The sequence below is a fragment of the Ascidia mentula genome, chromosome 4 (genome assembly GCF_947561715.1).
Source record: "Ascidia mentula chromosome 4, kaAscMent1.1, whole genome shotgun sequence".
NCBI lineage: Eukaryota > Metazoa > Chordata > Ascidiacea > Phlebobranchia > Ascidiidae > Ascidia > Ascidia mentula.
Genome location: NC_138569.1, coordinates 21,560,269 through 21,585,957, shown reverse-complemented (window position 1 = coordinate 21,585,957; position 25,689 = coordinate 21,560,269). Strand labels below are relative to the sequence as shown.

At 38.5% G+C, this 25,689-nt stretch overlaps 4 protein-coding genes and 1 pseudogene across 4 annotated transcripts in view; 3 read left to right on the top strand and 2 right to left on the bottom strand.

Annotated features, from left to right (window-relative positions):
* The first annotated feature begins 353 nt into the window (after positions 1–353).
* On the top strand, positions 354–7,795 carry LOC145898327 (uncharacterized; annotated as a pseudogene).
* A 4-nt stretch (positions 7,796–7,799) lies between these two features.
* On the top strand, positions 7,800–9,453 carry LOC145898326 (uncharacterized). The gene is made up of 5 exons (XM_082986756.1): positions 7,800–7,914; positions 7,987–8,081; positions 8,168–8,733; positions 8,796–9,020; positions 9,141–9,453. Exons 1-5 carry the CDS (start codon positions 7,800–7,802, stop codon positions 9,451–9,453), a joined length of 1,314 nt encoding a protein of 437 aa, XP_082842882.1.
* A 60-nt stretch (positions 9,454–9,513) lies between these two features.
* Positions 9,514–10,767, top strand: LOC145898325 (uncharacterized). Its single transcript, XM_082986755.1, has one exon. It carries the CDS (start codon positions 9,514–9,516, stop codon positions 10,765–10,767), a length of 1,254 nt encoding a protein of 417 aa, XP_082842881.1.
* Positions 10,768–14,707: 3,940 nt separating this feature from the next.
* The window catches only part of LOC145898976 (uncharacterized), a 40,119-nt gene continuing 29,137 nt past the window's right edge, over positions 14,708–25,689 (bottom strand). The window contains exons 33-34 of the mRNA XM_082987677.1: positions 15,651–15,722; positions 14,708–15,474 (exon numbers count right to left, since the gene is read on the bottom strand). Coding sequence (XP_082843803.1) covers positions 15,088–15,474; positions 15,651–15,722 — 459 coding nt within the window. The 3' untranslated portion in view covers positions 14,708–15,087. The remainder of the gene's footprint in view (positions 15,475–15,650; positions 15,723–25,689) is intronic.
* LOC145898954 (uncharacterized) lies at positions 15,971–24,885 on the bottom strand. The gene is made up of 23 exons (XM_082987646.1): positions 24,775–24,885; positions 22,103–22,247; positions 21,712–21,941; positions 21,510–21,641; positions 21,210–21,365; positions 21,073–21,135; positions 20,676–20,910; positions 20,424–20,608; positions 20,276–20,347; positions 20,022–20,216; positions 19,831–19,902; positions 19,364–19,546; positions 19,229–19,300; positions 18,651–18,845; positions 18,498–18,572; positions 18,257–18,427; positions 17,552–17,623; positions 17,282–17,476; positions 16,849–17,022; positions 16,704–16,775; positions 16,415–16,600; positions 16,261–16,336; positions 15,971–16,162 (listed from the first exon to the last, which is right to left on the bottom strand). Exons 1-23 carry the CDS (start codon positions 24,829–24,831, stop codon positions 16,116–16,118), a joined length of 3,060 nt encoding a protein of 1,019 aa, XP_082843772.1. The 5' UTR covers positions 24,832–24,885; the 3' UTR covers positions 15,971–16,115.

Here is a 25,689-nt window from a genome sequence, read left to right as displayed (position 1 = left end):
GTATCTCTCATTGCTGCGGTCAACAAAACGCTTCTCGAAGAAAAGATATTTGCGAGTAAATTATCAAATGAACACTTCAAACAAAAACAAACTACTCCATAACTTCCATAACGTACTCTTTTTCGCCGACGTCCGACAATATGAACTAAAAACGTAATTTCTTTGCTGGAGAACAAGTATTAAAGAAACCACGGAACAACACCTATGCTGATAAACAAACTTTACAATGATTCAGCGCTACGTGCGCTCAGGAAAGCAGAATGCAGACGCCTACACGGAAACACGTCAAAAAAGTGTTTTTCAATAAAAACATGAAAGCATGACAGTTCAAAAATGTCATAATTGTTCTTACAATGAATCGATTTGATCAGGTGGTTTTGCATCCTAAAACAAACATGTCTTGTTCCAATTTGGCTTTATTGAATTTACCCCAATTTTGACTTACTTGGATTGAAATATAAGTGTTTACTTTTTTGTTTCGTTTTTCAAAACAATGGAGAATTAAATAAGACAATTTAGCACCTTGTCGCCCACGTTGCAAAGGTTTATTCTCGTTTACGAAATTTCGAGGAAACCTCCAGTAATCCACCGGATTAACGGCAAAATAAATTACTTTGGGCCTCGGTCTATTTATAAGTTTTGCCAAGTGTCGCAATTTTGAATGTCATGAGGCTGAGCAGAGGCACCTTGACGTTGTACCTCGTGACGTCGGGGCAAGCATTGTCACAAACACTCTGAGGGAATTGTTTTGTGAAATGAACCTTGGTACAGCAAGATATCTCTCTTTCAATAAGTTTCGAACTGCTGTAATAGGAAGGGACAAAAGGTGCATGAAGGCAAATGACTTCTAAAGCTCAATTTTTAAGATTTAATTGTGAAATACGGCCATAATGCAGCTGCAATCAAATATTTTCTGTGATCAGTAATAGTAACGTTGCCCCACAAGCCCCAGCAAGCAATTGCTTTTTGGCAAACAAGCAAAACTGCCCCCAGGTTAAAAATGGTGGGTGCCCTTCAAAACTTGATATTCAACACGTAATTGTGAGAAACGACGTTTAGTCAACTGGTAATGCGGTGCTGGCTGTGGTCAAAAATTCGTCAAAAAACATCACAATGTTCAAGGGAATGTAGCTAAAATTTAAACCGCAGATAGCCTACTTGCATTTGATATTTTATGTTTGGCCCGCCCATTTGTTAACGCATTTAGCTTAAAATTAGATCCAGGACAGTTACATGAAGTGCCGCCTGGTCGGAAACTTTTTGCGATAAAGGCTGCAAAAAATGTGGGTTGCTTTTGTGATACATTGATCACAAAACTGATTTACTTTTTAAATTACGCATTGGGGCCACCCCTTCAATATGCAATAACGAAATAATGCTTTGGCTGCCCCTGGAGGATCCTCAACTCAGATCCTTGTTATGTTTAGGTTCAATCAAATTATTCTTTAAATTTCATCTTATTTAAATTCTTGTGATTTGGTTTTGAAAATGCTTCGCTGACTTTTTCAATAAACTTCGTTTTTGCGCATCCTGACATCATAATAGTTGCCAGTAAATTATCAAATGAACACCTCAAACAGAAACAAACTATTCCACAACTCCCATGATATTCTCTGTTTCGCCGACATCCAAAAATATGAACTAAAAACGTAATTTCTTTGCTGGAGAACAAGTATTAAAGAAACCACGGAACAACACCTATGCTGATAAACAAACTTTACAATGATTCAGCGCTACGTGCGCTCAGGAAAGCAGAATGCAGACGCCTACACGGAAACACGTCAAAAAATGTTTTTTGCAAACATGAGAGCATGACAGTTCAAAAATGTCATAATTGTTCTTGCAATGAATCAATTTGATCAGGTGGTTTTGCATCCTAAAACAAACATGTCTTGTTCCAATTTGCATTTATTGAATTACCCCAATTTGACTTGCTTGGATTGAAATATAAGTGTTTACTTTTTTGTTTCGTTTTTCAAAACAATGGAGAATTTAATGAGACAATTTTGCCCCCTTGTCGCCCACGTTGCAAAGGTTTATTCTCGTTTACGAAATTTCGAGGAAACCTCCAGTAATCCAACGGATTAACGGCAAAATAAATTACTTTGTGCGTCGGTCTATGTATATGTTTTGCAAAGTGTCGCAATTTTGAATGTCATGAGGCTGAGCAGAGGCACCTTGACGTTGTACCTCGTGACGTCGGGGCAAACATTGTCACAAACACTCTGAGGCAATTGTTTTGTGAAATGAACCTTGGTACAGCAAGATATCTCTCTTTCAATAAATTTCGAACTGCCGTAATAGGAAGGGATGAAAGGTGCATGAAGGCAAGTGACTTCTAATGCTCAATATTTAAGATTTAATTGTGAAATACGGCCATAATGCAGCTGCAATCAAATATTTTCTGTTATGAGTAATAGTAACGTTGCCCCACAAGCCCCAGCAAGCAATTGCTTTTTGGCAAACAAGCAAAACTGCCCCCAGGTTAAAAATGGTGGGTGCCCTTCAAAACTTGATATTCAACACGTAATTGTGAGAAACGACGTTTGGTCAGCTGGTAATGCGGTGCTGGCTGTGGTAAAAAAATCGTCAAAAAGCTTCACAATGTTCAAGTGGATGTAGCTAAAATTTAAACCGCAGATAGCCTACTTGCATTTGATATTTTATGTTTGGCCCGCCCATTTGTTTACGCATTTAGTTTAAAATTAGATCCAGGACAGTTACATGAAGTGCCGCCCGGTCGGAAACTTTTCGCGATAAAGACTGCAAAAAATTTAGGTTGCTTTTGTGAAACATTGATCACAAAACTGATTCACTTGGAAATTACGCATTGGGGCCACCCCTTCAATATGCAATAACGAAAAAATTTCACAGGAAAGTTGCTTTGGCTGCCCCTGGAGGATCCTCAACTCAGATCCTTGTTGTGTTTAGGTTCAATCGAATTATTCTTTAAATTTCGTTTTATTTAAATTCTTGCGATTTGGTTTTGAAAATGCTTCGCAGACTTTTTAATAAACTTTGCTTTGGCGCATTCTGAAATAACATTATTGTTGCCAGTAAATTATCAAATGAACAATACACACCTCAAACAGAAACAAACTATTCCACAACTCCCATGATATTCTCTGTTTCGCCGACATTCGAAAATATGAACTAAAAACGTAATTTCTTTGCTGGAGAACAAGTATTAAAGAAACCACGGAACAACACCTATGCTGATAAACAAACTTTACAATGATTCAGCGCTACGTGCGCTCAGGAAAGCAGAATGCAGACGCCTACACGGAAACACGTCAAAAAAGTGGTTTTTAAAAAACATGCAAGCATGACAGTTCAAAAATGTCATAATTGTTCTTACAATGAATCGATTTGATCAAGTGGTTTTGCATCCCAAAACAAACATGTCTTGTTCCCATTTGCCTTTATTGAATTTACCCCAATTTTGACTTGCTTGGATTGAAATATAAGTGTTTACTTTTTTGTTTCGTTTTTCAAAACAATGCAGAATTAAATCAGACAATTTAGCCCCTTTGTCGCCCACGTTACGAAGGATTATTCTCGTTTCCAAAATTTCGAATAAGCCTGTAGTAATTCACCGGATTAGCGACGAAATAAATTACTTCGTGCCTCGGTATAAGTTTTGCAAAGTGTCGCAGTTTAACTATCAGGAAGCTGAGCAGAGGCACATGGAGGATGTAACTCGTGACGTCGGGGCAAACATTGTCACAAATCAGTAAATTATCAAACAAGCACCTCAAACAGAAACAAACTATTCCATAACTCCCATGACATTCTCTGTTTCGCCGACATCCAAAAATATGAAATAAACACGTAATTTCTTTGCTGGAGAACAAGTATTAAAGAAACCACGGAACAACACCTATTCTGATAAACAAACTTTACAATGATTCAGCGCTACGTGCGCTCAGGAAAGCAGAATGCAGACGCCTACACGGAAACACGTCACAAAAATGTTTTTTCATTGCAAATTGAAAGCATGACAGTTCAAAAATGTCATAATTGTTCTCACAATGAATCGATTTAATCAGGTGGTTTTGCATCCTTAAACAAACACGTTGTTAGATTTCTGTGCGCGTAACTTTCCATGTGAGGAAATATCACAACAATATAAACGTCATAATGCCCCTACCTGGTAGGGCCTACCACCTGTATGATGCAAGGCTAGTGCCAGCAGTCTTAATGTTTGCCACCTGTTGAACTTGTCCGCGTGCATTAAACTGTTTTGGTGGTTAAATATCTGTTGTGAATTGCAGTGAATTGACTTTATTTGAAAACTTAAATAGTGACTGCCTAACGTAAATTTACCTGGTGCAACCGAATGCTATTCGAAGTCGGTCCTTTGTGCATCTTGTATTGGTGAGTTTAATACCGTATGTCATGTTGCATGTGTGACTGTTCGCTAATATGTGTTTGTTTGTTTAGTGAATGTGTCACAGTTTGTTAACTGTGCCGCAGAATAAAAGAATATTGTTCTTTCCTGACGGTGCGGTCAAACCCCTGTGACAAGGCTAGCTTAGCCGTGTTACATCGTTAACAAACTAGGAATCGTCAACAAGCGAAGGATCGACGATTGATTTGGTCACGACGGACATTGCCACGCCGTGAAATTGCATCACAAATAAACCGTATGACGGAAGATCAAGAAAACGAAATAGCAATTAAAGCAGTGTTTCTCAAACTTTTTCCAATCACGTACCGCTCATTTGTTTTTTAATACACTGCGTACCACCGTATTACTATACCATAACTGTTATGACATAACACCAACGAATACCAATTTAGCCAATATCACCAGTTGCTTGGATTTCTTAATTGTGCATTTGTGACGCAATAGTATCAACATGAAATTGTTGCACAGTTGAATACACGATGTCAGAATTACTTCAACAGTGCAACAATTTCACGTTGATACTATTGCGTCACAAATGCAAAATAAAGAAAACCGACATCATGTATTTGCAGCGGTTTTGACTTCTGCAAAGTGCGGCAAATTGTTTTGAGTAGACTAAATCACGTACCACTTGAAAAGCTCTCGCGTACTACTAGTGGTACGCGTACCACAGTTTGAGAACCAATGCTTTAAAGGCTCTACGTTTGCGCAGAGAGTCTTATGAAAAAGCCGCAAGATCTTTCAGCGCTACGTGAGTTCCTGCCCCAAGTAAATGCAAAGTTTGATAAGCTAATTGAACTTCACTCAAATATGTCGGATAGTGATAAACTACCTGAGAGAGCGAGATTATTGCCAAGACAAACAAGAATTCGTTGAAAGGATCGCAACGTGGATATCGAAGCTGCATGACCCGCAGCCTAGATCCTTTCCCCTACCATTGTCACCAGTCGACGCGTTGTCTGTTCACTCGAGTAGAAATTCAACCTCGAGTTCTATACGAAGTGAAATTCGACGCAGTAAGGTGAAACTACAGCTTGCGAAATTCGCAAGTGCTCAGCAAGCCGAAAATGTACGAGGGGCCTTAGAAGAAGCAGATCGTGCACATCGTACGGCCGAGCTGGAAGCAGATCGTGCACGACGTGCGGCCGAGCTGGAGGCTGAACGAATTCGACGTGAAGCAGAGAATGAAGCCCGGCGCATCAGCGAAGAAGCGGAGAAGCACGCTGCGCAAAGGCGCCACGATTTGCAACTCGCTGAAGCTGAAGTGGAGGCATGGGAGGAAGAGTCTACCGGTAATTCAAGCCTAGCGTCTGTTACAAAAGGTAGTAAAATTTCTATCCCTTGCCCACAACTACTGTCAAATGTTTTTCAACATACCAGCTCGCTATTGGTATCAAATGCTGTACGTCGCTCGTGCCCACAAATTAGGTCAAATGTGCAACACATGGAAGCGCCTGTGAACGTGCCCGCACCACGCATCGAGAAGACTGGTACGTTTGATGAAATCCCTCGTGCAGACGCAAATAGATGTTGCCCTAGTCCCAAAAATATCTCGCCACTACCGAAGATGTATCAGGACGCATACCATGTGAACTTGCCAAGTCCTGAAGTAACCAAATTTGATGGTGATTCACTAAATTACTGGCTATTCGTACGACAGTTTGATACCTACATTGCTAAGAAGGCCCACAATGATGAGATGCGACTGTTGTATTTGGTACAGCACTGTAAGCCCCATATTCGTGAAAAAATTGAACGCTTCAACGCGAAAGCTCCAGCCGAAGGGTACAGGCTGGCCTGGCAAACCTTGTATAACGAATATGGCCAACCTCACATTATCGCACAAAGATGCGAAGAACAGCTGATGTCAGCTCCTGTTGTCAAGGACAACGACCCCGATGGTCTCATGAAATTATCTGTGCTGTTGGACAAATGCTGTACGGCACTACATGGTGATATAAGACATGCTTCTAGTGTTGATTCCATGGATGTCATGTTGGCTATTATTAGGAAACTTCCGTTTAGCATGCGAAAGGACTGGGTTTCGATGTCCGCACAGATTGAGCATGACACTGAAAAACGAGCTACCTTTGCGACTCTTACAGAGTTTGTAGCACTAAAAGCAAGGTTGCAAACTCAATTTTTGGTAAGGCGCTGTATTCATCGAAGGAAGACAACAAAGGAAGCCGCCGGCGGAAGGCAATTGCGCACAGCACTGTGGCGACTTCTGCGCCGAAAATTAAGGACAAAACACACGTGCAAATGAAGTGTTTGTTGTGCAACGGGAGCCATTCTCTTGACTCATGTGTCCAGTTTAGGAAAATGTCGTGGAATGATCGACGCAGGTTCGTGCGTTCATTGGGTTTGTGTTTTAAGTGTTTAAACGCTGGCCACCGTGCTAGTGACTGTGATTCCAGTCAAAGTTGTTTTGTCAACGGATGCGATGGTAAATCGCACCACAAATTGCTGCATTACCCGGCCCCTCCTACTGTATCCGAAGGGGTAAAGAATGACAATCCTGCTTGTGCTACGATCCGAAGTCGCGAGTACAGTGCAAGTGTCAACGCGTCTAGTGTGTACCTGAATGTTGTACCTGTCGTTGTTCGCCATGGAGCCACTTCCATTGACACGTACGCTTTTCTGGATCAGGGTTCAACCACAACGTTTTGTGAACGTAAGTTGGTAGACAAATTAGGTGCGTCTGGACGACCCAAACAAATTTTGTTGAACACACTGACGACACCGCAAAAACTGGACACAATCGCAATTTCCGTGTCAGTCGAACCACTTGATGGAGGTGAGCAAATAAACTTGCCAGAAGTAGTAGTTGTTGAACAAATACCTGTGAAACCGAACAAGTCTCCCACCTGGAAAACTCGGAAGATGCACCCATCAATAAGGAGTATACAACTGTCTTCCATTGCTGGTGGAACTGTCACATTGTTGATTGGTGCTAATGTACCTGTGGCACATCGTGTACAGTGCAGTCGTCCTGGAAACGACGAATGCCCACATGCCGTGAAGACGCCTCTTGGATGGTCTTTGCTAGGTCGATCGCTCGAGGCTGTCCGCAAAACTGCTGCAGATGCCAACTTTGCTTGCGTCATGGAAACCGCGCATACCATGTTTCTAAGCGACGAGAGTGACCCGATCCCCAAAGAAGAAGACGAATTGTTTGGAAGTCCTTTCTCCAGGGAAGATCGGAGGACGTACCAATTGATGAAGGACTCCGTCCAATACATTGATGGACATTATGAATTGCCACTGCCGTGGAGACATGATCACCAAGTTTTGCCTAACAATCTGAAGATGGCCAACAAAAGATTGGAATCGTTGAAACGTCGATTGAGCAACGACGAGAAAAGGGCATCAGAAGTACACTGAGCAAATGCAAGCAACAATCGACAAAGGATTTGCCGAAAAAATACCAGAGGAGGAACTGATGACCAAACATCGGACGTGGTACATACCTCATCATGGTGTTGTGAACCCTCACAAACCTGGTAAGTTGCGTGTTGTGTTTGATTGCGCAGCTCAATACCGTGGACTGTCTTTGAACCAAACGTTGATGCAAGGTCCTGATCTTGTCAACAGTCTACTTGGCGTCTTGTTGCGCTTCCGCAAGTCGCCAATTGCCTTGGTAGCTGACATTGAGGCCATGTTTTACCAAGTGAGAGTTGCCCCTCGTGATCGTGATAGTTTGCGTTTCCTTTGGTGGCCTGGAGGGAACCTGTCAGGTGAGCCTGTGCCCCACAGAATGAATGTACATCTCTTCGGGCAACTTCGTCTCCAAGCTGCGCAACCTTTTGTTTACGTCAAACCGCTAGTGATTTTGGGAGTGAATTTGAACCCATTGTTGCCTCTACGGTTGAACGTAATTTCTACGTCGATGACTGCCTCACATCGGTGACAGACGTTGGAACTGGATTGCAGCTTGTCGATGGTCTGCGCTCCTTGCTTGAGAAGGGTGGATTTCGCTTGACCAAGTGGTTTTCAAACTGCAAGGAGATTCTTTATCGCTTACCAGAAAATGAATTATCAATGGCTTTGCAGGTGCGCCCGATGGACGCTGAATTACAAGAGCGTGTGCTCGGTATACAGTGGAATGTTCATACTGACGCATTTCTATTTGCTGTTTCGTTGCCAATGAAGCCGCGCACTCGCCGAGGCCTCTTGTCAACTATGAATTCTCTATTCGACCCATTGGGTTTTGTTACCCCCGTCGTGTTGCGAGCCCGGCTTATTTATAGAAGCTTGTGTAAGCAAGAAATTGAATGGGACGAAGAGATGCCTGCTAAGGACTTACGAAAATGGGAGAAGTGGTTAGTCTGCTTATACAGCCTGCAGGAAAGGCGTATTCCACGATCATTTGGTTTGGTGTCAGCGCCAATGTGATAAGATGTCAACTTCATGTGTTTGCTGACGCATCCAAAGAAGCCTACGGAGCTGTGTGCTACCTCCGATCAACGAATAAAGAAAGCGAAGTGACCTGTACCTTGGTTATAAGTAAATGTCGCCTAACACCCCAGGGTGAAAATTCTATTCCACGGTTGGAATTGATTGCCGCTGTTCTGGCTGTGAACGTGGAACTGATTGTCAGAAAGGAAATGTGTTTGGACCTGCGTCCCTCTATATTTTGGACGGATTCGTCTGTGGTGCTGCAAAGCAATTAAAATGATAAACGAAGATTCTCGTCGTTTGGCAATGATCGATAAGAATTCCTGTGAAGAACTGGTTTTTTTCCGACGACGGAAAACCCTGCTGATTTGGCTTTGAGGGTAGTCCCAGACGATGCCCTGGTGAGGAGTGAATTGTGGTTTGACGGACCAACGTTTCTCAGGAGGGCGCCCGACTGCTGGCCAAATATGTTTGGTGACGCTGCCACAGATCCTGTTGAGGTTAATGTATTTGATAAGAAACCTTGTGGTGTGTTTACTGTGGCAGAGAAATGTCCTCCCACAGATGTTTTAATAACGAAATTTTCTTCGTTTGAAGGCAATTCTGCGAAGTGCGAGATTTGGCTCCTCGGCCCTGAGAGTTGATGAGCTGCAGACGACTGAAGCCGAGTTGGTGAAATACGTGCAACGAGGTCATTTCTCACAATGGATGATAGCAATTACCCCAGATGGAAACTTGAAGAAACCAAGTCATTGACAGTTTTTCGTATGGATCCTGTGATGGTTGATGGAATGCTTAGGGTTGGCGGTCGTTTGGAAAAGGCGCCTATTCCTTTTGAGGCCCGACATCCTGCCATTTTGCCTCACAACTCGTACCTGACTGAGTTGCTAATTTCCCATTTCCATGCAGAGTGTGGACATTCTGGCGTGAACCACATTCTGCCCCAGATGAACCAACGCTTTTGGATCGTTAAAGGTGCAGTGGCGGTGCGACGTGTTCTCCGCGCATGTTTGGTATGCCGTCGTCGTAACGCAAAGCCTGTAGGGCAAATTATGTCCAATTTACCGCCAGCTCGCCTGCAAATGAATGAATTTCCCTTTGCATTTACAGGAGTCGATTATTTCGGACCTCTAGTCGTCAAGCAAAGGCGCTGCGAAGTTAAGACATGGGGTTGTCTCTTTGCATGCCTAACTACAAGAGCAATTCACCTCGAGGTGGCACATGACCTAAGCACCGATGCCTTTCGCAGATTTATTGCTCGTCGCGGCGAAGTGCTGCAAGTTTATTCCGATAACGGCACGAATTTTGTGGGTGCTGCGCGTGTTCTTCGTGACGCCGTACGTGAATGGAACCAGAACCAAATAGAAGAGTTCTTCAAAAAGAAAGAAGTTCAGTGGCACTTTAACCCACCTGGTGCAAGTCACATGGGAGGTGCCTGGGAAAGGATGATTCGGTCTGTTCGACGCATCCTCTCCTTGCTGACGAACAAACGAGTCCTCAACGATGATCAACTGCAAACGTTTCTGCTTGAAGCGGAATCAATTATTAACTCGCGACCCCTGACTCTGGCCACACTTGATGACGTTGGTGAGTCACCATTGACACCTAATCACTTGCTAAGGATAAATCCGTCCGGAGGGTTGCCTCCAACCGTCACAAGTGAGCGTGACTGCTACGCGCGCCGGGGTTGGCGCAAGGTCCAATATATTGCAGATCAATTTTGGAGACGATGGTCTCGGGAATACTTGCGTACAATCATCGCTCGCCAAAAGTGGCATCATGAGAAGAGAAATGTCCAGGTCGGTGATGTTGTCCTCCTGGTTGATGATGCTGTCCCCAGACGTTCTTGGTCGATCGGTCGCGTTGAATCAACCAATCCTGATGACTTCGGTGTGGTCCGCAGTGTTCGAGAACGATTGTGCGAAGATTTACAAGCTGTGTGTGGTCGTACCAGTTGATGGGAGAGGAGACGATCACCTGCCTCACGTTGACCCGGCGACAATGGTCACTAAGAGACACTGATAAACGATTGATGCAAACGCGCGTCGAAATTGTGTTGTAAAAATTGAACGTCGCTGCGACGAGTTATCAAACAAGCACCTCAAACAGAAACAAACTATTCCATAACTCCCATGACATTCTCTGTTTATGAACTAAAAACGTAATTTCTTTGCTTGAGAACAAGTATTAAAGAAACCACGGAACAACACCTATGCTGATAAACAAACTTTGCAATGATTCAGCGCTACGTGCGCTCAGGAAAGCAGAATGCAGACGCCTACACGGAAACACGTCAAAAAAGTGGTTTTTAATAAACATGAAAGCATGACAGTTCAAGAATGTCATAATTGTTCTTACAATGAATCGATTTGATCAGGTGGTTTTGCATCCTAAAACAAACATGTCTTGTTCCCATTTGCCTTTATTGAATTTACCCCAATTTTAAGTTGCTTGGATTGAAATATAAGTGTTTACTTTTTTGTTTCGTTTTTCAAAACAATGGAGAATTAAATAAGACAATTTAGCCCCCTTGTCGCCCACGTTACAAAGGTTTATTCTCGTTTACGAAATTTCGAGGAAACCTCCAGTAATCCACCGGATTAACGTCAAAAAAATTTACTTTGTGCCTCGGTCTATTTATAAGTTTTGCAAAGTGTCGCAATTTTGAATGTCATGAGGCTGAGCAGAGGCACCTTGACGTTGTACCTCGTGACGTCGGGGCAAGCATTGTCACAAACACTCTGGGGGAATTGTTTTTTGTGAAGGGTCGCATGGGCGAAGACCCGACATCAAGCTTCTGACACTATTTTGGCAGCTGTTCTTGTAGCGATGTTCGGTTTGAGACCAAAACAGAGATCTTTTACCGAACACCGTGATCTGCGCTGGTCGATCAGACCAAAAATTATGATCTGAGAGATCACATTGTAATCTGTTAGGCCAAAAGCCATGATCTGTTTATTTGTAGAGAGAGTCGCAAATATATAGGGATTCATCAAAGACGAGGCAGAAACAATGATAGAACTGCTGCGATTACGCGACAAAGGAGACTTAGAAGAAATAGCGCAAGTTGAAAGACGTAACGCAAGCGAGATAACTAGCGATGGCGTCAGAATGTCTGAATGTAAGAGTGAGAAAAGCTGTTTTAAAAAATCAAGTTTAAACAAAATATTGAGAATGACAAGCCGAATTCCCTACATGTGAAATGAACCTTGGTACAGCCAGATATCTCTCTTTCAATAAGTTTCGAATTGCCGTTATAGGAAGGGATGAAAGGTTCATGAAGGCAAATGACCTCTAATGCTCAATTTTCAAGATTTAATTGTGAGATACGGCCTTAATGCAGCTGCAATCAAATATTTTCTGTTATGAGTAATATTAACGTTGCCCCACAAGCCCCAGCAACCAATTGCTTTTTGGCAAATAAGCAAAACTGCCCCCAGGTTAAAAATGGCGGGTGCCCTTCAAAACTTGATATTCAACACGTAATTGTGAGAAACGACGTTTAGTCAGCTGGAAATGCGGTGACGGCTGTGGTAAAAAAATTCGTCGAAAAAACTTCACAATGTTCAAGGGGATGTAGCTAAAATTTAAACCGCATAAGTACAGTTTACTTTCATTTAATATTTGGATCTCCTCTTTGTTTACGCATTTAGCTTAAAATTAGTTCCCGGACAATTACATAAAATGCCCCCTGGTCGGATTTTTTTTTATAAAAGGGCTATAGAAAATGTAGGTTAGTTTTTTTGAAAGTTAATCACAGAAACTGATTCAATATGCAATGGTGAAAACAAATTTCACAGGAAAGTTTTTCGGCTGCCCCTGGAGGATTTTCAGATCATTGTTGTGTTTAGGTTCAATCAAATTATTCTTTAAATACAACTACTGTACCTTCATGGGTCATGCAGAGTTTTCTTTGCCTGAAAAGCAAATCACTCTGGCAAAAAACAAATCATATGTGTATTAATGCTGTAAGCCTTACAACTTGATCCTTCAGAAGAAATCAGATAAAGACTTCGACTGTGACAATCTCTTTGTCCCTGTTCAAAATGTCCTTGTTAAATTCAAGCACATTGCTAATTTCCCTTTTTATTTATTCACAACAACATGAGCCTTGTCTTAATTTCACAATAACTTTATTTGCAACCAGAAAGTAGATTTAAATATGTAATATTTTATCATTAAAAAAAATTCGGCAGTGTAAGTATTGAAATCCTTATTTAAATTTATATCACAATAGACCACTTCCCTTGGTGACAATATGTGTGGTGATTAGTTCACAAAAAGGAATATAACTGACGGTTTTGCACATCTTTAATATAAACAAGATAGCCATACAATGGTAGAGAACTTCATACTGACGTTTCGATTGTTTTCTACAATCATTTTTAATGCAAATGAAGGCGAACCGGCAAAATGGTACGGTGAAGTTGCAATAAGTAGAAAAAGGCGGGGAGTTAAATAAGCGCATTTGTTAAGATTAGAGCCGAACAAAATTGCCTGTGGTAGTAATAAAAACGAAGGGAAAAAACAAATTAAATGCACTGTGCACGATAAAAAAATAAAAATAATATAAAATACACGACGACCAAGGGAGGTATATATGTTGAAAAGTCGTAATGACACAGAGAGTGAAAATTTTGGTTGTAATTTGCTTCCAAAAAAGCTCAAGTCACACATTGGTTAAAACTACTGAGTAGGCCTACACTAATGGCATATATAAGTACAAATTTTCACAAAATTATTCTAAAAAATAAAGGCACAACCAAAAAATACAACAATAAACAATATCTTCTCAATATTAATTTTAAACCCAAATCACAATTCCACCTAATAGGAACCCAAACATCAAAACCAGTAGTTCGCTCCTCATGAGGTCCTTGAGGTTGATGACTCAGCAAAACAACAATGTAAATTAGGGACTGTCCCATGTCGGTCGGATGAGACAAAAATAAGTAATGTTTCTTGCTAAATTTTAGCAAATATCTCATTTTTCAGTAAAGTTTTTTCAATTATTGGCATTAAAGAAACCAACAAATAATTTAAAGCATCTACTTGATATGCAATTGCAGAATCACAACTACGTGAGAAATGCTTGTCTTAAAACAATCCGAACGTTTTGACTTTGGACGACACTTGGTTAAAGACGATAAGCACTGACCGAAATAATCCAAAACGTGGCAATGCATTGATTAAGGCAAGTAAGAAACAATACAACAATACACAACAAGGATATCTGAGGAGCCTCTAGGAAGGTCTCAATTATGTCCCATAGCATAGCAGAAACAGCCCCAGGGGCTGCCAAAACAACTTTCCCTTTAAAAATATTTGAATAGAGAAGGGTTGGGACTAGCAGTGAATTTGGATAATTGTTTTGTGATTCATTTTTTACAAAACCGACTTTAATTTTTGCAGCCATTAGCTAAAATAATGTCCGACCAGGGGGCAAAATGCTCCTTTGTAGGACCAGGTGAGTCCTTTGTTCACACCTGACCATTAACATTTGCACAGATCTCATATATAGATGAAGTTTGGCAAATACTTTGTGTCCTGGTGTAATAGCATTTTCCGCCGCCGATAAAAACTATGCCGAAAAATAGTGGGAGAGCGCTCACGGTAAATTGTGAACGCTCATAGACATCGCTTACGCTGTATTCGTGTATCCGTTACTGTCGTTTTCTGGTCAACAGACACAAATTCAATAACCTCGACGTACAGCAAAAGCCAAATTAGGATTCGACTGCTCTTCACCATGATAACCTAAAGGTTTTTGGGAATTCCTGATACCTGACATCGTCGTATGATTGCGTGAAAACACGTGTTATTTCTTTTTAATCCAGGGCAGAGCTAAAATTTGCAAATGAGAGACAGCAGCTCATCACGAAAGACAAGAAATGGGTTGTCTACGTTTATTTATGGTTATATATTTACGATTGATTAAAGCAACATATACATGTCAGCACAAAATATCAGCGGCGATTTGAAACTGACACACCATTCGAAACGGAAGTCGTAAAATACTGTATCAGAATTACTAATTGTATGTTCTAATTGAAAAAAAAAATCAGTTACAACAAAACACAACTATGCTACATGTACATAAAACACCCAAACAACCGTTTGATATAATCCGAAAACAAAGACATTTAAGGCCCATCCCTATACTGTGGCATGATACTTTTATTTACAATAACATGAAGGTCACAAACAGAATTTGCAATTTAGGCAAAATTAGTTGCCTGAAGTAATTTTTGGGGGCTTCACATGACATAAGCTTTAAACTACTTATTTCTACTTTCGGTAATCCTTGCCAAGATGTTGAATATTGCTCTCCCTACAGCACCACCAAAACTGGCTCCACCAGTAATACCGACAGGACCAAGCAATATTCCTAAAATCCCTCCAGCAATTGTACCAAGTACTCCACCTACGACTTCAAAGTTTTCTCTTCGTTTTATTCGCTTTTGTACATCCTTGTTATTTCCATTCAGGTTTCCCACACTTTTGAAATGTTCGTCCAACTCATTGTGGCATTTTTTAACTAACTTTTTCACAATGTTGGAAGCAGCGTCTCCAAGCTCTTCTGTAAACCTTTGTTCAATTTCGCTAATAAACTGTTGATGCACATCTTGCAGATCAGAAGGTTCAACGTATGCTCCATTGCACAACTTAAAATAGTAAATTAAATGTAAAACACTAGTAGTAGCACAGAGTGCTAGTATTTTGTGGTGATGTGCCATTTTGCAATATTTGTAACTATCAAGTTTATCACTTATGTAATGGCACTATTAATAAACCTATAAAACTAATCATGGTTTGGTTCTAAGCACAAAAACCAACCTACCTTATCCATTAACTTGATGTAGGCCATTTTGATGTTTTGTAAAACCTTCTCCCCTTTTTCCTCAAGCATCCACTGTATACAACCGGTTGAATAAACACACATACAAAATTGTGATTTTTTTTAATTGTTAAATATTTTTTCACAAATTTGTGTTACTCTAAATTATGTTTTGTTTCATAAAAACAATGTAAAAATTCGTAACCAAAGTAACTGGCTTATGAAGCACAACCTTGTCATGCTTCTTAACTATTTAGACAAAGATCCTTTGATTGAGGTTATCCAAAGTTTACTGTGTGCAGGCCTATGTACTTTACCTTCAAGTCATCATTTTGTTTGCAAACGAGAATGTAATGTTTATTCATGTCTTCCTCCAAAATATTTCTCAACAATTCAAAATCTTCCTGAAGTGCATCGAGGTCTTCTGTGTTATGTCCATATTTCTCCAATGCTTTGTCCATTTCCTGTTCATGAACTTTCAGCAATTCTTCTGCTTCCATGTATTGCTGAGTCATCTACATACAGACAAAACAGGTATGTTTAGCATATACAGCAAATTGGAATATTTTTACATAACAACACTAATTTTATGCAAGCAAACAAAAGAACCTACTTACACAATCGACAGTTTTTTCATAGCTTTCGTATGCATCAAGCTTTCTTTGTTTAAATTGATTGATTGCTTTTTCCTGCAAAAAATAGAAGTAATTTTGCACTTAATTTAAAGAATCATGCACAGAATTTAAATTTAAAGCTAACTGCGTTACCTTAAGATCTTTGTTTTTGTTCTGTATCTTTTGATATTCGTTGTCGATTAATTCTTCAAACTTTGACATGAAGTCTGTGATAAGATGTTTCTTATCAAAAGAAGTGATAATTGTTTCAGCTTTTTCCTTGCTCTCATTGTGAGCTTGCTCAAGTTTCTCTCCGTCAATGTATTTGTTGTTGCAAGTCTGTCAAAAGTTCAAGTTGAAAGTAACATAGAACAACACCAACCATGATGGTAAATTTTAAGATGCAGCAAACAAGTATTTTAAGGGGTTACTGTATCTATACCTTTTCAATTTCTAGCTTATAAGTGGTTGTCGCTTCTTCCAGTTGTTCCAATGCTTCAACTTCAGCTGTTTTCTTGAAAAAATCGACTTCAATATGAGTTTTATTTATTTAACATTTTTAGACAAAAACAACTCTCTCAACTCACTGTTATAATTTCATTGTCTTGCTTGCAATTGATTAGGGTATGTAGTATTGCAATGCTAGGTCTTTTTTCTTGTGTTGTCTTGGGGTGAGAATTTTTATCCACTTTTGAATCAGCAAATTCTTGCAATGTTTCATTATGAATATTATCCAATGCCTTCTCATCATTTGCAACAGTCTTGAAAAAAACAAATAAATTTAAAACTTCAAGAAGGATACCAAAGGAAAGCTTTCGAAATTCAAAACCATACTATTTGCAGCATTTTAAAATCGGCCAAGACCTTATTATATTAGTCTCCTTATGCAAAAAGCACACATATGTGAATTAAATGTTGTTCCTAAAATCTCCAAGATTAAAGTGATCCTTTCAAAAAACTATTTTACAGGTAGATTATTTATTTATTTAGGTAGATTATTTATATCTTTTGACCACTTACAAACAGTTGACCATTCATTTCCTGAAATTGCTTCCATTTTTCTTTCAATCGAATCTCCAGTTCACTTTGATGGTTTGCAACAACCTCCTCTGGATATGGTTTGGTTTCCTCCTTAAAAAATTCAAGAGATTCAACCCAACAACTTTGTTCCAATCCTGGCATCAAACATTCCTCCACGTACTTCCCACCGCTGTTCTGTACACGAAAGTTTGATAACATTATAGCCAATGTTATTGAGTTTTTTTATATGTTACTTGGGTGGTGCACAACCTTATTTAGTGATGTACCATGCAACTCCACTGCTTCATCTATGAGGTCTGCAATTTCCTGTTTCATTTTCTCCTTGATACAGGTTATTGTATTTTAATGTGGCAGTGCGTAGCAAAATATTTGTAAACAGCCTTTTGAATAATTTTTTATTTGGCAAAATTTGGCCAAAACCGAAACTTTTTTACTGCAAGCAACGCTAATACGCAAAGTATAGTATAAATTAGAATCATTGTTCAAGTTGTACGAATGTGTTCGTTTTATTTGTTTATTGTCACCGAAATGTTAAAAATCAACTTTAGGCATTTGGAACAGCAGTCGCAGTTACTCTTTAAGTGCCAACAAAAAGGCTGTATGATAAGATTCAATCCAATCCAGTACATGTTTTGTTTAAATTTATTCTGTTAAAGAGATGGATACCAAAACTAGTTTTGGTTTACTCAGCCGAATAAAAAAATTACTGTTTCGGTGTATTACTAATTTCCATATATTTATCCACCATAGTTTTGTCACTAAACAAATAAGTGTAAAGGCTAAATCAACATAGTCCTTTCTCAATCTGGAATAAACTTACCTTTTTTTTATGCTCAAGGTAAATGTGGTTAAAATTGCATTTTCATGAGCCTTTAATTATTACAAGGTTTTTTTTTGAAAAAAAAAGTTTAAAAAAACTTACGAAAAAAACAACTGTAACTACATATATAATACCTTTAGGTCTTTTTGTATCATTTTGATTTCTTTGTATTCACTTTCGATCATTGCATTAAACTGCTCCTTGCATTTCTCATACAGATTGTCTTTGGAAACCAGATAAGCTTCTACGTTTGTTTTGCTTTCCAAATGTAGTTGTTCGAGTTCGCCTTCGTTTACAAAGTATGTCTAAATTACAAATATGTTTGGTAATAGAATGTAGTTACACAGACACTATGCAGTCAAGTATACAACATACGTTTATCATTGCAGAAACGTATTGTTGTTTCACATCTTCCAGCGTTTCCGCAATAATTTTTTTCTGGGCCAATTCCTAAATAAATATTTTCTTTCAAACAAAGTACAACCACCAACTGTATAGTTTGTACTGGAGTTGAGGTAAAGCGTTTACCCTTTTTGTTTTATTGGATTTTTCATAGTTGTCTTTTATCTGTTTTATCGAAACAAGTAACTGGTCCTTTTCCATGTTCTTGTAGTCATCGTTATTCTCACTGAACCCATCATCAAATTCATTCAAGGCTTTGTTTTCAGCAAGGTTGTGAACATCAGTAAACTCATCGTCGGACAATGTGCACTGATTAGTTTTCTGTCAAAACAGTCAACAGTATATAAGATATACCTCTCAATAAAAATAGCCATAAATGTATGTCTTAGTAAAAAATTACCAATGTCTGACTGTAGTGTTTTGTTATTCAGACAAGACAAGCAATTGCTGTTTATGTGTAATGCGGTGTTAGGTGGCATAACTGCCAGAGTTTGATTTACATATTGTTTTATTTTTAGCAGTGTTTTGTTTAAAACTAGATGGTAGCTCATACTTTTGTTAGTATATGTGAACAGTTATGTTTCTGAGCACCACAGAATAACAAACTAAAATGAGGGCCATTATGTGTTTAAAGTAATGAGTTGTATCCCTAAAAGAGCTGTCAGTATCATGAATGGTTTTAGACATAAAAAAAAATATTTTACTTCTTCCATCACTAGTTTATACGAGTTGGATGCATTCTGAGAATTTCTTTCAAGTTGTTGTTTGTATCTCTCCTAAAACATTTTAAAGACATTTTGGTCAAGGCAGGATTTGTATTAAAAAAATGAGAAACCTACCAGTATGTGTTTGTCACTTTCTATAATCTTTTCAAATTCAAGAGCAAGTTGTTCGTTAAGTTGATTTTTGTAGATTACTACCATTTCGGGAGGGTGGTTGCTTGTTTTCTTGACGAACTCTTCCAAAACCACTTCTCTGTACTTGCCATTTTTATTTACCAATGACTGCTCATCTCCAATGTACTGAAAATTACAATGATAAAAAAGTTATTAATAATATTGTTAAAAAACCTAGTCAAGTGCTTTTCCAAACTAATAGTATGTTTAATGTTGGTGGTATTTGACATTCGTCGTGTTCTTTCGCTTATGTTTCACAGGTCTGCTGAAAACAAACATTCTAAATCTTACAACTGCTATTTAACAGCACACAAATCATACTTTAGAAGTCCAAAAACATGAATAAACTTGATGCCCCTATTGCAAAAGAAACAAACAGTTGGATTAGAAGTGTATTAACTAAAAAAAACCTTTTGCAGACAATCCACATATTTGTTCCTTGCCTCATCCATGTTTTCGCGGACTTTTTCCTTAATAATTTCCTGAGAAGTTCGGTAACAATGAGCACAAAAAACACAACTTATTTTAACCTCGTTTGACAATATGATTTCACACATAAACGACTGTATATATACATCTTGTTAAATTTTAATTTACTCACAGCAACAGTTTTGTTCATTTGCTTAAACTCGGTCAACTTCTGTTCCAAGTTTTCAATCAAGTTTTCTCGGTACTTTGAAATAAAATCCTTTTCTCCCCATTTATTTTGTTGATCAAACTGGTGCAGAGCTTCTTCCTTGCAATTATGGTGGATTGCATCTATTTTAGTTGTACTTTGGTATTTATCATTCAGTTTCTTAAAAAAGAACACTTTTAAACTTATATTATGACATTTAGTTTTGTCAGAAATCTTACAGAAATTATCTGATTCCAGTATATATCCTTGCATTCTTGAATGATTTTCAAAATAGTGACCTCGGATGTAGCCTAGTGAAGGAAACAGTTATTAGGGTATTTCCATACCATAAAAATAATATAATGGGGCCATTAACTAATTCATTACCTGAACAATTGTGTGCACTTCCGGTAGTTTTCCGCTACTAAACCTTTCAAAGTAGGAAAGTGTGTAGTTGATGAGATCGTTTCCAGTCACGGCTTTTTTGTTGATTCGTTTCGCCACAATTTTATCCGGTGAAAAAAGTTCCCGCACCATAGTGTCGACGGTTTGTAAAAAAATATCTCTCACGTCTGTTGAAAAGTCACTACTACTACAAAAATGACAGTCTGGTGCTACTATAACTGCAATGGTGCTTACCACATATTCGCAAATCATTTCCCTGGTTTTTAGTTCTCTCAGCCACTTCAAGTCCAGGATGGGGCATCAAACAACAGGTAATTTTTCCAAAAGACTCCTGTATGTCGTTTCGAACAGATTTTGTGTCCTGATGTTCTAACTGAGGTTGCAACACTTTTTTCAATATTTCATTTCCTCCTCCAAAACCGTAGGAAAATGATTTGTCTTGCCAGTCTCGAATAAGAAATAGCAGTTCCTAAAAACAATTACCCGACTCTGCTTTGTGATTAGTATGTGTGATCTATCACTTCTAAAATAGGAAATTTTTACACAGATGCCCATATCAATAAGCATGCAATAAAAAACTTTGTGTAGTGGTCCGAGAATGCATCGGGAATATAATTTTGGGTTAACTAACCTGAAATGGTGGTTCTTTAATATTTTTGTTTTGATTGATGAATTTGGCATAACCGGTGAAGAGCTGGGAATACATCATAACAAAAACATAATTATGAAAATAAATGCCTTGGGCAAAATGAAATGAAATCTGCTTACCTGCAGATATTGTAAAGTGTCCTCTTGTATTTGTTCTTTAACGTTGTATATTTGAACAGAACTCAAAAGGGTGCTGAGACCAAATACAACAGAACAATCCTTAACAGTGCTTTGATGATCGAATGATCCTTGAGTATCCATCAGAAACAAAGCAACCTAAATGTAACACAACATTTGACATTTAAGGCTTTTTGCACAAATTCCTTTAAAACCACTTTGAAAATCTGAATTATGCAAGCATGGCAATAATGTAACAATAAACACATCAGCGTGTTTCTCTCCACTTGACCACAATCCTACCTTTCCCATTAGTGATTGAATAAAAAATGGTTCATCCCAAATCCAAATTCCCTGTGTGTGTCTCTCAGCTCCTCCTCTCCAAATGAATCCTTTGTTCAGTTTATCTTGTTTCGATGTCAACCAATCCTCAGTCTAAAAATGTTGGTATATCAGAATACCAGCTTTTTTGTATCTTACAGAAAATGAGTAACCTATCTCTTACCGCGTTTTCGTTTACCGCAGATAAATATCGAAGAAAAAAATTCAACATAAACGATTTTCCTTTGCGAAAAGCCCCAGCCACGGAGTAGATAGCAACAGGGGTGTTAGCGACACTGGGTTGCCCGAAAATCCTTTCAATTTCTTGATCGTTGATGCAATAACCCCCATTTGTATCGACATCAGGTAGCACGATTTGGACTGCTTGATATTCACGCTCTTCTCCTCCTGTCACTAAGCAGTATGGAGTTATTATGGAAACATTTATTTACAAACATTTTAAAGAATGTCAAAACCTTTGTTTACTGTATCTGTAAAAATGTAACCAACAAATAGTTGAAATGTGCACACTGAAGTACTAAAAACAATATTTACAAATCATCCTTTTTGTTCACCTGGAAATCGATGCTTGTCCAACAATTTTGCTGGTTTATTGGGAACAGGAGGCTTTCCATCCATTTTGTGATGTGCAGTTGCTTTGTTTCTGCCAGCCTGGCTGTTGGTGTTTTGCGTTCTTCCATGTGTCGAGCATGCACCACTCTTAAAATCACTTTTATGTTACTACCATTACAAGATTTGCAAAGCAAATAGTTCCTATAAAATAGGTAACATGCAATGTACAAAAGAAACTTCATCCATCAGCCTTCTGGTAGAATAGATAATTTTTTATATAAATATTTTGTTGTATTTTATTTAGTTATTACTTTCTGTAGCCCATCCTAGCTGATTGATTGCATGAATCACCATGAGGTTTAATTTTTTATTAGATTTCATTTTCGCAATTTTTGAAAAAGAAACAGATCCTGAGGATAAATCTTAAGATATGTTTTGACTTTTTTTAAGTTCTTTAAAAGCATTTAAAGTGTTCCACTCGAAGTTTTAACCAATGTTAATCCCATAATAGAGATAAACCATTTTAACCTTAAGTTACAATTCAGTTAAAAGAGAAATTTTATGTTATACATTGTATAAGAAATAAAAAAGGACTTGTGTATTTGGAAAACACATGTCCCTACCAAAGGCTGCTAACAATGCAAGCAAGACAAAAAACTTTTGTTCAGGCAATGTTTTTAGCATGCAGTAGATGACCGACTTTGGACGGTAATTAAAACACACATTATGATTATAAATCATTGGTTCTCAATCTTTGTCTTATTGAATCTGGTTTTCATGTTAATATGCTAGAAGTGGAAAACTTTGGTGAAACACTGAAATGTGATCAATATAAACCCACACTTCTGCCCATAAGAATTCATTGTCCATTACATTCCTGGAAAACAGAGAATCATCAGCATAAATGCAGCAAATGAATCAGACTGAATAGACAAAGGTTTATGAGACTACACCAAGCTGTCTACTATGTTTTCCAACATGTTGGTTGGGCCCTAAGTTGGGTCGCCTGAACATTATTCTGTGTCGTTTTCCTATTGTTGTTAGTGAAGCACAAATATACGAACTATGCTGTATTGTATGCTTTTTGTAATCCTACTCGCACAGCATTCAATTTTAGTGATTTACTGATTTCAATAAAAAATATTACGACATAAAAAGCTCTGTTTGTTGTGTCAACAATTAGTTATTTTAATCATACAATGACAGTAAGCACTTGGTAGCTGTAGTAGTGTAAAAAGTAACTGTAAAACCAATGGATTACAAAAGGCTGGTAAATGTAAGGTAAAACGTTTATGCGATGAAGCTTTTTTTAAACTTGCTTTTACTGAAGTTAGTTAAGTTCCCTCAGCTGAATCAATGAAAAGGAACAAACAGCTCTGACATTTAGCCCAAATCATCCAAATTATGTTGGCAAACAAGATCAGATTTTTGAGTTTTCAGTGAATACTTGGGTAACAAGATTTTGCAAATTAGAATTCTTTGAAAAATTTAGTCACTTTAAAATAAAGTTTGGGAACCGCTGTGCTGTGGGATAAATGCTCCATGTAAAAAAGGTTCGCTGCCATTCTGGATCAGTTACTTTTCTCGACAAGCACCAGGTGAGGTTTGGGTTTGAACTCCTGATTTTTTTTCAAATGCTCTCAATAGCAAAAAGCCAAATGCTCTTGGCAGCAAAATGACACAATCCAGTAAACGCAGGAACACTTCAGAGCTGTCAATAAACGTGTAATGAGAGATGTAGGAAAGACAGTTCAATTTAAAAGAACCACTGTTGAGAACCACTGAATATAACCTCTTAGGATAATTGTTACGTCCAATTTACATAGTCTACAATTGTCATTATTGTTAGAGTTTGGACCAGGGGTTCTCAAACCTTTTTACGCTCATGGCACACTTGGACCCTTTGAATTCGTTTGCAGCACACCAAATGTTTAAGTCAGTTCAAGTTAAAAGGAAACAACAGTATGGCGAGGTTAGGTGATCGAATTGCTTTGGTTCCGAACATTGTTCATCGCTTTTAACTATTCTAGTGACATGGAGAAAACAATAATTGCAGTGATAGCCTGCAGTGATAGCCTGCACCCTGCAGCAGTGGCAGCCCACAACAAACCATTGGTTTATCCGGAAGCCTGGATATGAAAGTTCCTGAAAACACTTATATACGGTATTGACAGATGAGCAATAAGAAAATGAGTTTGATGGTAAACAGACAGTCCTCCAGATAAAAAAAAATGCTTTGTCATACGACGTAATAAAGAGGTATTTACAAACTTTTGTGTCTCCTGTCTGGGATATAATTCGCAGAAACACGCTAAAAACCGCCCTGGCAACAACCTGTGCATCTGTGCACATGCAACCAAACACTGGCACCCATGCATAACCTGTTGGATTGTAATACACCTAGTTGCGCAGTAAATAGGAGAAGGGCATTTCCCAACCAAACAACTCTTTTCTATAGAAATACAGAGATGGGGCCTTCAGGCACCCCACTGTAAGGACATCTGCAAACTTAAAACGTGAGCACTGTGACGGAAAAGTTTGTTTTTAATAATCAATAGACTTCGTTTGCATTTAACTTTGGGAAACAATTTGTCGATCGCCTAATTAATGGCTGAAAAGAAAAAAACTGTGTTGGTTTTTCTCGCTTAGATTTACAAATGGTTTGTTTGCTTACCTCAAACCGTTGGGAAGTCTCGCCAACGCGTGTTTTACTCCTAGCTTTTATTGACATCCTATTTTCATTGAAAATAATTTCAATACATCTCAGTGACTTATTGGAAAAAGCCGCTTTCGTCACGTTGTTTTCATTAAGTCGGTTTTTTTATCTCGTCCAACTTGACCTGGGTGAATGTAGCTGGATTTTCATGTACAGCAGTTATGATCATTTGATTCTGCTCGAAATTTTCCACAGAAGCTCCTGTAACTTCTTCCACTGTTTCTCGAATTATACGAAACACTCGCTTTTTGCCCTCATACGCAAGCGACTTTATTGACCAGCCGTGCAGTCGAATTTGAGTTTCATTCCATTTTGACGTTTTGCATGTTTTTTTGGGTAGGAAATCCGGGAAGGATGCATGCATTGATTTCTTACTTTGGTTAAGTTTTTCCCTAGTAAAGTTTTTTAATTCCTCGACTTTGTTCTGCATAATAAGACTGGTTTGTCTTCTACCACGACGCTTTTCTGAAATCACAGCATAACCTTTTCATTAAAACTTACATTAATAACATAATATAGGCCTAAAAAGCAATTACACCAATGACAATTAAGCTGCAATGCATGCTATATTACACTTAACTTTTATCGCAGTATATGCAAACACAATCGCTAACAGTTAAAAAAACACTTTTCTCTTGCAAACAAACTCGTTGAAAATGGAGGCAAAAAAAAATATTTTTACTGTGACATTGTTAAAATAAACAGTGTTAAAGGTCCGAATGACTGGTTTTGGTCATAACTGACTTCCTAAGCCAGGGTACTCTAACTTTATTTTGTTCATTCAAACTGTTAAGTTTAAACGTGGGGCACAGTACCATTTAGCTTGAGAAAATTATATAGTGGTATAATATGAAAATAAGTGACTCTAGGGTA